This window comes from Parasteatoda tepidariorum, chromosome 6, assembly GCF_982258835.1.
Source record: "Parasteatoda tepidariorum strain Cologne lab strain chromosome 6, Ptep-v5.0, whole genome shotgun sequence".
In the NCBI taxonomy this organism is placed as follows: Eukaryota; Metazoa; Arthropoda; class Arachnida; order Araneae; family Theridiidae; genus Parasteatoda; species Parasteatoda tepidariorum.
The window spans coordinates 84,083,992-84,097,170 of NC_141760.1; the positions used below are offsets into that span (position 1 = coordinate 84,083,992).

At 28.1% G+C, this 13,179-nt stretch overlaps 1 protein-coding gene across 1 annotated transcript in view; it reads left to right on the top strand.

Annotated features, from left to right (window-relative positions):
• Positions 1-399: 399 nt before the first annotated feature.
• The window catches only part of Gp210 (nucleoporin 210), a 66,094-nt gene continuing 53,314 nt past the window's right edge, over positions 400-13,179 (top strand). Inside the window, exons 1-3 of the mRNA XM_043041779.3 lie at positions 400-635; positions 10,334-10,476; positions 12,940-13,071. Coding sequence (XP_042897713.2) covers positions 418-635; positions 10,334-10,476; positions 12,940-13,071 — 493 coding nt within the window. The 5' untranslated portion in view covers positions 400-417. The remainder of the gene's footprint in view (positions 636-10,333; positions 10,477-12,939; positions 13,072-13,179) is intronic.

Consider the following 13,179-nt stretch of genomic DNA (forward strand, 5'->3'; position numbering starts at 1 on the left):
CTGAAGAGGGGATGGCTTCTCCGCTTTAGTAACCCCTCGCTAAGGCGAGCACTTTACCTTAAAGCAGTTCAATGAGGATCCATACCACACACCCTCGGCCCCTATGCAGACTAATCCAAGTGGTCACCTTCCCGCACACTGACCGCAGCCAGTGATGCTTGACTTCTGTGATCTGCTTTGAACCCTATGATTATAAAAATCAGCCAATAAGATTTATGCATTTAATTATTATAGCTGCTGATAAGCAAAGTTCTCAGTATTAAGATAATAATTTAAAATTATTTGTCTCAAATCTTAAAATCAATCTTATTTTTATAAATAAAACTAATATGATCAAAAAAATTTTTTTTTTAGAAAAATTTGGCTAATAGCTCTGTGACTCTCAGCAGGAGTGTTTTCATCGTAACCGCTAACTCAATGAAAACATCGTGCTGTTCAGTTGTTTTGATGGCGGTAAATTTTGATGTTATACCGGTGTCGAAGCAAATCATGCTTAAGCTATTATTCTTATTTTTATCGTGCTTAATTAGTGGTGAAACTGCTAAACTATCAGTTCCGCGAATACTATTACCATATAATACAGGTGTCCCAACAAACTACTCCTTAGAAGTGAAAGAAGGAGGCTGTTATAAATGGTAGTTTCCTTCTATTTTCAATTACTATTTATAGTAGATAAGTGTCAAACGACTGAGTAATAACGCAGACGCAATTTCTTTTTGTACGCAGATTCATGCTTCAAAGCTAGAATGTACCTGTATATTACAATTAAAAATATTGTATATAGTTGAAGACTAAAAATGTCCTAAAAAGATTATAACATCTATGCGTTTATTCGTTTACTTTATTAATAAAGAGAGAAATAGTTAAAATTTTCCTTTTTTACATGGAATTAACACTCAATTTTTCCGAAGACTAGTAAAATTGCACATAATAGAATATTAACACCTAATCTGTATTAGAATATTTGCTTTTATGCAATATTTTCTTCAAAAATGTTACGATTATATTTATATTCTATTACAGATTACGTGTGTTAAACTAATGGAAAAACAGCAGATGATCGTTAACCAATAAGATATTGTATTTTCAAACAGAATATATTATTAAAAGGGGGAATAGCAATCCAAATTGTTGGCAATAATATAATGCAGAGTACCATTTAATTTAAATTAAAATGTGTGCCATCTTGAATGGTATTCTAGAATACGAGGGTCATTTTAGTAAAAATTTGGATCTGTTAAAACGTAGCTTTTCTAATACGGTTTATTATTAATTTGGGGATATTTCTGTACCTGTGGCAGAATTTTTATGAGCTATCTGCGACAAAACTCTCTAGCACTAATGTCTTTCTGCAAGATACTTTTAATAATAATAAACATATATGGTACTATTTTAAAATAACAAAAGTGTTGTGTTTACAAAATAAATGATGTATAATTTGTTTAAACATTTAATATTTTTTATTCTAATATTATGGGTGGTATTCTTGCATTTGGTGGGGGAAAAGCACACTTATTATTTCCTTCTTTGAATTTTGTAAATAATCATCACAATAGAAAAAGCAGGGTTCGTGATTTTTTTGATTTTTTTAAAAAAAATAAAAAAAATCAGATTATTTTGATTTAAATCGGAATTTTTTGATTTAAATCAGATTTTTTTGATTTAAATCAGATTTTTTTGATTTTTATTCAAATACACTATAAGAGCTTTAATTTATGATTGAAAAAACTTTATAAATGTTTAATCAAAATTAAATTAATATTAAAACTATATTATAACAATGTTTTAGAAGCTCTAACTTACTAAAATAATTTTTCATTATAATGCATAGCGACCATTTTGATAATAAGGCATGATTGAAATTAAAAAACAAGATAAAATAGATAATTTAAAGAATACTACTTTAACTAGTAACACAAAGTTTCAATTAGCACACCATAATTTTAATTTAAAATTGTGATCTTTTTCAGGGTTTCCGCTACGGTAGCTTTTTTCGCAAAATGCGAAAAGACCCCTCAAAAATGCTAAAATTCAACAAAGCATTTTCGCTAAAGGATTTTACTAAATTCCATTAAAAAAAAAGCTTCCGCGAAAAACCACGACGCTAACATCCATGAAAAAAACTTGATCAAACAAGAAGGATTGATCAGACAAGATTTTATATACCAATGATGTGTCTGAACAGTACCCATTAATAACTTCTGTTATAGAGTATTGTGCAACAATACCAATGCACACTGTTGACTGTGAAAGGGGCTTTAGCTGCCTTAATTTGACTAAAACTAATATTCGAAACAGGTTGTTAATCAACCATGTAAACAATTTGTTAATGATTAATATTGAGGGCCCTGAAAGTGCATTTAACTTTCAAGAAGCATTTGTAAAATGGGCAAACATGAAAGAAAGGAAGATTGTTAATTATAAACCAAAATGTTTTGATAAATAATAAATGTGTTTTTTTTGTTATAGGTATTCTTTTTGATATTCTTGTACATTAAGCTATTCTTTGTGAGATAACTTACAGTACTTGTTTGATATAAAGTATATTTATAAGCCTAATGGCATTTTAGCATTTTGCTAAAACTTTTTTCAGATTTTAGCTTTTTTGCTAATGAATTTTTAGACTCAGCTTAAACCCTGATCTTTTTTTTCCTCATGATTTATAAAATGGCAAAATAACTAAACTAGTAACTTCGTTTACTAAAATAGACTTTGAAAGGGAAGAATGACGCTATATCAGGAAAAAAATATCTGAACTCAGCTTTTTTTTTCTTTCTATTTTTGGCATATTAAGGTAATTTCTTTTTAATATAACTTCAAGCTTTAGAAATATAGAAATTTCCATCAATAAACTATAATGTAGATTTGAATTCCATGCTTTTTTAATCAAAAGGTAGAATTTTTATTAACATTTGCTTTTTTTCTTTTTGAAAAAAAATCATGTTTATTTACTTTCTACAGCTATGCAAGTCTATATTAAGACAGCATTAAATATTTACTTTAATCTGTACTTTCAATGTTAAGAATCAAAAAATTTTGAAACATGTAGTTTTAAATGTGTTTAACACACACCAAGAAAGAAAGTAATTTCGTTTACTAAAATTAATTAATGCAGCAATTTATTTAAAATAAATTTTAAAACTAAGAAAAGAAAATAATAAAAAAATCAATAATTTAAAGCACTGTTTTTTAACTTTTAAAATCAATATAATATATATATATAAAAATCAGTTGATTTAAATCAATGTTTTTTAAAAAAAAATCATTTAATTTTAATCATGATTTAAATCGTGATTTAAATCAACGAACCCTGAGAAAAAGTAGTTAAAAATCATGAAATCTATAGTAGTAAAAAAAAAAGATCGACGAAATCAAGCAAATCAGGCTTTTCAAAAAATGGGTTACTCAAATGCAAGTTTCGTTCTAAGCAAGGTTGGCAGGTTTTTGACATGTGACAGTTTTTGACAGTTTAAACCATGGTTTAAACCGTCACGTCAAAAACCTCATTGTCAAAAATGTCGAAAATGTCAAAAACCTATATTCATATGTGAAATTTAATTAATACATAAAATTTATATATTTTTTAAAGGATAGTGTTTCTAAATATGTTCTAGAAAAAATAAATTTTAAATTTTGAAGAAACACTTATATTTTGAATAGTAACCAAAATCTTGTACTTTTGAAAACTCACATCTTTTGTAATATTATGTATTCATTTTCATGTGTTATTGAAAATCTGCAGTGATATTATTAAGAAATTTATTTATAACCAAATTTAGTGTATAGTATAGATCAGTGGTGCGCAAACTAGGGGTCGCGACCCCTGTGGTGGTCGCCATAAGTTTTTTGGGGGTCGCCAAATTTTTATGAAATGCATTATCCCTGCATGCTGCATACCATACAGTGTACATATAAAGAGTGAAGCGCCATCACTCACTGTTTAATTGCAATTGGATTTCCGAAATGTCACGAAATATCAAGTCAGAAGTCATAAAACGCATACAAAATTCATCTGTATTTGCTTTACAACTGGACGAGACTACCGATATTACTAAAATGTCACAACTAATTATTTACGTTAGGTTATTTTTAATGAAGATATAACAGAAACGTTTTTATGTTGCAAAAATTTGGAAGGAAAAACAACTGGAGAAAAAATATACGAAGTAATAAATGAATATTTTGAAACAAAGTCCCTTACCTGGGCAAACTGTGTTGCGGTTTGTACTGATGGTGCTTCAGCATTAACAGGTTCGAATAAAGGGCTCAGGGGCTTAATTCAGAAGGTGGCACCTCATATGGTATTTAATCACTGTATGATTCATCGGAAAGCTCTTGTTGCAAAAGATATGGATGAAGAGTTGCACAACGTATTACAAGACGCTGTTAGTTCGATTAACTACATTAAATGCAACAGCCGTCTCTTTTCAATACTTTGCAATGAGATGGGCTCAACGTATGAGAAATTACTGTTACACATCGAAGTCAGATGGCTTTCACGTGGGGAAATACTACGGCGGATATTTGATTTGAGAAATGAAGTGTACATGTTCTAAATCGAAAAGAAACATAGATTGGCAAGTTATTATATCAATGAAGTTTGGCTAGGGAAGCTGAGCTATTTAGTTGATATTTTCGAAAAACTTAACAACTCAAATTTGAGCCTGCAGAGTGAGAATTCAACTATCATAACTACAGCCAGTAAAATTCAAGCTTTTAAGAATAAGTTTAGTCTCTGGCAAACTGAACTGAATAAAAACAACACCAACATGTTCCCTTGCTTTAACGATTTTATCAAGGAAAATAATATAGATATATTTACATTTAAAAACATCATTTCCAATCACATTGAAAAGTTAAAGAAAAATTTTTCGAGAAGATTCGAGGATTTTCCTGAAAACGATCTTGGTTGGATTCGTGATCCATTTTCCTTTGACATATGCAGTTCAACGCTTCAAATTAGTGAGAAAGAGCAATTGATAGATCTGATTAGTGATTATACTCTTCGAAATCAATTTAAGACTCAGCCTTGCCAAACATTTTGGCTATCCGTGGAAAAACAATATCCCGTTTTATGCAAGAATGCCATCAGAGTGTTAATACAATTTGCATCAACGTATTTATGTGAAACTGGATTTAGCAAACTAGTTTCAATAAAAACTAAATACCACTCCCGTTTAAAACCTGAAGATGATATGCGAATTGCAATTAGCAACATACATCCAAACATCGATGAGATAATTAGAAACTTGCAGCCACATACATCTCATTAAAGGGCAATTTACTGATTTTTGTGTTATACAAAAAGTATTTTCTTAAAATTATAAATAAAATTAATATGAGTCAAATATGATGATGTTTTTATTCGATGAAACGAAAGAAATGCTCGAAATATACATCGTATTTGTGAACAGGTCGTGAACAGGTCGCGGTCGAAAAAAGTTTGCGCACCACTGGTATAGATTATACTAAAAATTAGACATTTTTAAAGATAAACATTAGCAGTTTTGTACATTAGACAACTTCTTTTAAAGAAAAATCTTTTTAATATTTTTTTAAATCTTCTTAATAATCTTTTTAACATAAGACAATACAAATTTAAGTGCTTTCTGTTAAATACACAGAGTAGTTAGTGTCGATTTACAGTATATTAAGCCTATTCATTTTGCTGAATATGATATAGTTTTGTTGAATATCTAAATATTCAGCTGTTGAATAATTACTTCTTGCTTTCAAGATATGCATTATTTGCATTCTTAATACGAGTGGAGAAAAAAAAATTAAGAGATAAAAATTGTTTTAAAATGATAAGTGTAATAATTATAAATAAATATAATAAACAATATGAATTATATTTATCATTATTCATAAATATAACTACTTTTAAATTCAAATTAACATACTGGATAATAAAGATATTCGGTATAACATTAAAAAATTTTTTTTATACACTTGTATCTTGTATCAAGTTTGTATTTATACAACATAACTTGTAAGTTCCTTACAAATATTAGTTATATGTTCCTTATATGTCAAAAATGCGTAGTAATAAACTTTTAATTTTCTTAAGTATCAAAAAGAAAAATTTTTTTTTTTTAAATATAAATATTTAAACAATTTTTGTGCAAAATTTTTCTGCACATGCATTTGAATATAAATTTCTGAGATTTTAAATCTGTTATTTTACCTTAATTTTAATTAAAAAATATTTTAAAACCTGCTGATTACCTATAGTAAAATTAAATTTCAATATAATGCATGGCAACTGTTGGTAGTTTTGAAGTTTATATATTTTCTGGGCAAACTTCAGTTTTTGACGGGTTTTTTGACGGTTTAAACCATTATTATACCCTTGTCATGTCAAAAACCACTTTTTGACGTCAAAAACCCAACCCTGGTTCTAAGATTAGGGTGATGTAATAAATTATATCGTATAAAAAATATCAGATTTAAGAACTATGGAGTAATCCATTGCAATAACAGTCCAAAAAATCGGTAGATTCATTGCATTAAAAAGTAAATCCTCAAATGCACAGTTTGAATTTTCCACATCGTTTGATATATATCGGGCTATTTAAAAACCATGTGAAAATCAATAACTGCCAAAAATACAATCCAAACATTACATCGAATTACGATACTATCGGCGTAAGTTGAGCGTGCCAAAAAGTGATAATCTAAACACACGATTCAAGTTTTATTTGTAAATTTCTGTGGAAAAGAAAATTAAAATATTTTACTCTTCAAAAGAAAAATCTTTCTGCAAGACCTCAGTAACATTCTGTGACAATTTCGCTGTAATTATGCCTCGGGGGTTTCTGTATCGTGTCTGTCATGTAGTATTGTGATCTGTCATCATGTAGGCGTTTGCATGAAGGTGGCCACGAGTAGAAAAACGAGTGTTGTGATCAGGGTTGGGTTTTTGCCGTCAAAAACTGGTTTTTGACATGACAGTGGTAAAAACCGTGTTTTTTACCGGTAAAAACCGTCAAAAACCTACTGTTTTCTCTCATTTATGGCATATAGCGGACAATATATTATTTTCACATAATTGTCTTTATAAATGAATGTTGTAAATGATTGCTATTGATTTTGCAACTATATACATGTATTCTTTTAGAAGGATATACTTTTATATAGAAATATTGTTATATACTTATTGAAAATAGTGATACTTTTATCATTATAACTTGATTTGCAAAGGATTCAAAATTTTGCACTTCTTCATTGTTAGAAATAAACAAACAAACAAAAAAGCTTGGAACTATTAATAAATTCAAGAACTAAAAAGAAGAATTTAAATTTTGGCATTTCTTAAATATTAGAAATAAGCTAAACAAAACTTTCAAAATTTGTAACTACTAACAAACTCTAAGTCAAGAATGACTTAACATTCTTCAGTAATGTAATATGCCAAACAAAATGATGCTTGGAAATGTTGAAAATTTTGTTTAGTATCCTAATATTTTACTTCAAATGGTATGTTTTGATATAATCATGTTGGGAAAATGCAAGAATCTGTTCTTAAATATCCTTTAACAACTTTTTTTCTAATTTTATTGCCCAAAAATGAATTAATTTTAAATTATAAGCAGTTAAACTCAAATAAAAATACAGTTTTAAAAAAAATTATGGGTTTTTGACAGTTTTTGACAGAGGGTTTTTTGACATGACGGTAAAAAGCATGGTATAAACCGGTAAAAACCGTCATATGTCAAAAACTTACCAACTCTGATTGTGATGTATTTTTTAGTTTCTCTCGCCGCTGTCCTGAAGATATAGGTAGAACTTGGCGATTATTCTGCCGCTAATCACAATATGGAAATCTTCCCATTAAAATGGATTCTTCATTAAACTTATTATCGTTAAAACAAATCATTCGTAATATCAATCTAAAAAAATCTTTTACGACAAAACATCTTTTATCTTAAAAGTAGAGCTTTCACAAAACTTCTATTTAGGAACAGATTTAATGGTGTTCCTATTTTAAAATTAAAGTTCTTTGAAAAGCATGGTCTTAGTATTTTCCATTTGCAAAAACTGGATCTTTTATCTTTGTCATAAAAATATGAGTAGATTTTTCACACAATTAGACCTTTCACAAAAGTTCGGAATAGTGTTCTCAGCAACAAGCACCATATCGTAGATATTCATTATGAAATCAACACAATTTCATGTTTTATAATCATTACTTTTGTTATTGCATTTTAAGTGTCTTCAACATTTTTTTAAAAAATATAACCAATTTTTTAAAATGCATTTTGAATAAAAGCAAATTTCAAGAATATGAATTTCTTATTTGATATTTCCCCAAGAGTTCCACAGGACTAATTTCAGTCTTATTAAACCTTATGTATGCCATACCTGTTGACGTTTCACAGAGTTTGAATCACCTGATTTAAAAAAAAATATTGATAATAAACACTAAAATTTTTTTTTAGAATATTTTATTTAAATCATTTAATTTTCAAGAAATAAAAGTATTTTATGTCTAAAACATTTTTTATATAATATAATTTATAAATTTTTTTTAGAAACCTTGATTTCATTGATATTAAGGTTTTATATAGAAAAGTAGTGAGAGTATTATTATTTGATGTATGTAGAATAATTTGCTGTTAAATGATTATCTTTCTCTTAAATCCCTGTAGTTTTGTGTTTATTTAAATATAAGCAAAATAAACCTTATTAAATCTGCAATGCACTTACAGAAATTAAGAAAATTTCATTGAAATTCCGCTGAGAGTAATTTAGATTAATGTTCTCTGATTGAAATTAATTTATTATTTCTTATTTCATATCTGTCTGATTGACTGACAAATTAGATCTTTGCTTTTACAAATTTATGATTAGCCTGAAAGATAACTATTTTCTTTATCAATATTAATAATATTTAAATAATAATTTTATCTGAACCATTTATATTATAAATATTAATTATATTAATTCTATTTTTGAGTAATATTAAGCATTATCAATATATTTTGTCAGAGAATAGATTGATGTATCAGTGTTTTCATCACAGAAGAAAAATGGGTGAGAATTTCTCACTTTTCCTCAAAAACAGGGTGAGATTTCAAAAAATTAAGTAAGATTTCTAAAAATTAAAAAAAAAAGAAAAGAAAAAAAGCATGCACACACCAAGAAACTTGGAAAAAATACATTTTTAACACCTTCTAATTTTTAAAGCATTGAATATTTTTGCTGCACATCATATGGAAAATGTTCTACATCTACTTTTTCATCAGCTATTCTCATTTGGTTGCTCAAATGCGTATTTGTTTTGTTTTGATCGTTTCTACCCATATTTGTTTCATTTTCATTTGTCCATTTCGGAGTAGAAGGTATTGCCTTTACAAGGTATTTGTCCATCTTACATTAATGCGCAAAAAATTTGAACGTCTTGCATGAAGAAACCTTACTTTCGGTAAACACGTGGTTGCAGAGAAATGCGTTCTGAAAGAGGTTCCATGGTTCAGAGAGATGGTGTTCTGTTGTTCTTAAAGGTTCTGAACAATACTGGTAAATAGGGTGGGGCAGATGTTGAAAATAATGAAAGATCCAGGAAGAAAAGTGAAACGGATTTTATTCTAAATGGCGTAATTCGAAACTTTTTCCAAAATGCGAGAAATTTGCGAATTTTGAAATTGGCTTATAGAATGAGCGAATTTCTCGCGGTAATCATTTTTTAATGCGAGAAAAGAAAAGAATATGCGAGATTCTCGCGTTCTCGCTCTATAGTGAAAACACTGTATATGTTAACAAAAATGTTATAATTCAAATAAAAATTCATTCCGTTTTTTTAAAAAAATTTTATTTTTACCAACTTAACCTACTGAGGAGATCATTCCCAAAGTATTTTTTTTTTCAATGTTTGACTGTTTTCAAAATTATTGAAATCTTTTTTTTTTCTTTTTTAAATATTAAGAGGTTTCATTAAAAGACTCTTAACCCAATTTCAAATTTTAATGAAATCCTTAGACTGTCTTTTTGTAAAAATAGAAGTCGATTAAGATGAAAAAAATGAAAGTTTGAAAGTGCTAATGAAAGGATAAATAATTATTGATATTATTTGTAATTTTATTATAATTAATAAAGTTTACATTAATAGTGTATCCCTCTATCTAAAGCATACATTAATTAATATTAAGTAATGAAAAAGTGTTTTAATGAAGGTTTCACCCACTATAGTGTGCATTTAACAAATTCATTAAAAATTGTGCAGTTTTATAGTATTTGTAGAGTGGTGTCTATCATGTCACTTTTTATGCTGTAACTAACAGTTTTTCTTTGTGATATGTTTTTATAAATTATAAATATTCTTTGTTTTTAGGAGTTCAAGTAGGTATGATTTAGTGTCAGTAACTCCAGTCCATAAAGAAGGAGAACCTTTTTCTTGTTCAACAACAGCATTAGTTTCTGCAGTTTCTCGGTATTCAGATAGAGATAATGCTATTATATTGGCTGAAGATGAAAGTAAGTGGTCAAAGTTAAAATTGAAGAAATATTTTAATCATTCAAATTGTTCAATTAATCAATTCACTTCATTAAACTTAAAAAAAAAAGACATCACAGAATCAGACAGACTGCGAATAAAAACTGCAGACAGAAAGGTTAAAACTCGCAAATAATTATAAATATTACTGCCTTTATGCAAACCACTATATATATATATATTTTAAAGTTATCGCAAATACAGTAATTTCCATGCCACAGCCTAATTGTGTTAAAAAGTAAAATTTTTGTCATGTGAGTCGTATCCACCCATTTGACCTATCTGGCGGCTAAAATTGTAGTCAAAAAATTGCTTTTATCAAATAAATGTTTTCGAAAAATTTTCTAACATAGTGGATCAGTATCAAATTGCTCAGCAGAAGAAAGACATTTTCTAATTTTTAACTAATATTTTTTTTATTGAAAACCTGGAATTGTCAGGGAATTTTATTTTGACTCAAAAAAGCAGGGAATAGTCTGGAAAAGTTGAATTTTTTTTTACAAAAACCTAGAAAATTCCTAGATCATACCTAGAAAATAACCAATCTTAGAATTGTCAGTAACAGTAATCTGTTGATGTTGAATTTAAATTATTATAGTATTTATAACTATTATTTGCTGTAAAAATTCCACATTTTAGTTAAATTCTTCCATGTATCCATCTTCATTCAATAATGGTTTTTTACACACAAAATCTACTATTTAACATTAGAAATAAAAAAAATCAAAGTTTTCTGATGGGAAATTACATGGTATAGATAAAATATGGATTTACATTGAAATTTTCTTGAAATACCTGGAAAATTCAGGTATTTTTTTTCTGATATTAAGTGGAACCTTGTAAAATGTTGGTGTTCTGGGTAATCAGAAAAACTGTGTCCCAGATTAAAACAATCTCATGAAACAAAAAAGAAAATTCATGCAATAAGTAAAAGACGCAAAGCTCTAATGGAAATTCAAACTCACATCTGCAAGAGATTGTTTTTGGAAGTTGACGAGTAAGTGAAGCATGATTTTCGGAGCGAAAAAGAACATAAAGAAATTGTTGAGTTCATCAGAGCCACATGATGGGCGCATTGTGTTTTGCTTCCATCCTTTTGAGAAATTATTTCTTAACAGTGGATGGTTAGGCAAAGCACGTTGGTTAAGAAGAGAAAGAAATTTCTTGCCATTCTTATTGATGATGCCACTAGCGCCACATGTTTGTGTTTTGCTTCCATTCCTATCCTTTCAACTGCAGCCAACTTCAATTCCGACTTTATTTTTACAAGTTTTCAAAATAAACAAAATTTTGCTTTTAAAAATGCAGTGTAGAATAAATTTTAAAAAATTAATCTTTTTAAGGAAAATATTGTTATTTTTCATAATTATTGCAAATGATGTCACACTAAAATAAGAGAATTGGATTGACTGTCCTTCAGCATCTGCTTGGGTAAACAATATTTGTATTCCTGAATTCCTGTCAGTTTGTGATTTTTTCCGATATTTTGAGATGTTGGATAAAGTTGACTTAAGATTATTTTTTTAAAAAATGAATTTTATGGCACTAGAGCCAAACATTAATGATACTTAAATGGTTCCAAGAAAAAAGTTGGTGGTTTAACTCAGCAATTGGTGTAAAAACTTTTTTTTTTTTGCTGTTCAAAATAAACTGATAAAATTAGGAAAAATAAAACGTCTTTTTTTAAAGAGAAAAATAATCCAAGCCATTCATATAATATGAGAGCTATTCTCATGGAAAATGAACTATAAATTTCTGAAAAGTTCTGCAAAATAACACTAGACCCTGAGAATTGGTCAAAAAACAAGTTCAGTCTTGAAATCTTTTTAGAGTGTCACCCATGAATGGGACATATAAGGCCGTGCGAGCAGTGATAATTGAAGATTTTAGATATGTTTCCCCAAATGCTGCACGCACAATGGTGTGGAATTTCTCCTGAAAATTACTGTACAAAAATAGGTCATTGCGCTTTTTTGGTGCAAAGAGATAACTATATAGAAGTAGCCCTGAAGTTGATAATTGCAGAAAGTTCTGATAAGATTTTTAAGTACTTAAAAAAAAGCTACAAATTGGAAAAATCTTATCAAATTCTATAAAAGTCCTGGTTCTGTTTTATTAAAAACATTGAGCAGAGCAAAAAAGTGGTGTAATTAAAAATGTAAGGCCATGGTTGTGAAAAATTTTATTATCTGAAAATCAGTGCTTTATCTAGTTGTGCAGAGTTTCATTAAATTAATTGATAACAGTTATTTAAAAAAAGTAAAAAAATTGTTATCAGTTATTTTAAAAAACGACAAGGCATTTAAATTTCTGACACATTTTAAACTCAAAAGGTATGAAAGCATATAAAAGATATATATCATGGAAAATGCTCATTTTTAAAATTGAAAAATTATTTGAATGTAAATATATTAATGAGTCAATTTTTTTGTTTATCGTTTTAGAGTCTGGGCAACTTCTTCGATGTGATGTAGTGATCGATGCTATACATTCTATTGAAATAGTTACAACAACTAGAGTTCTCTTTTTGGAAGATGCCCCAGAAGCTTTTGAAGTTGTAGCAAAAAATGATCAAAGTAATTTTTTTTATTATCAATTAATACTTTCTCTATAATCATCATTATTCAAATAATGTTTTTTTTTTCCCCTCATGATTTGTTAAAATTTTAACTTTTGTCTTTATG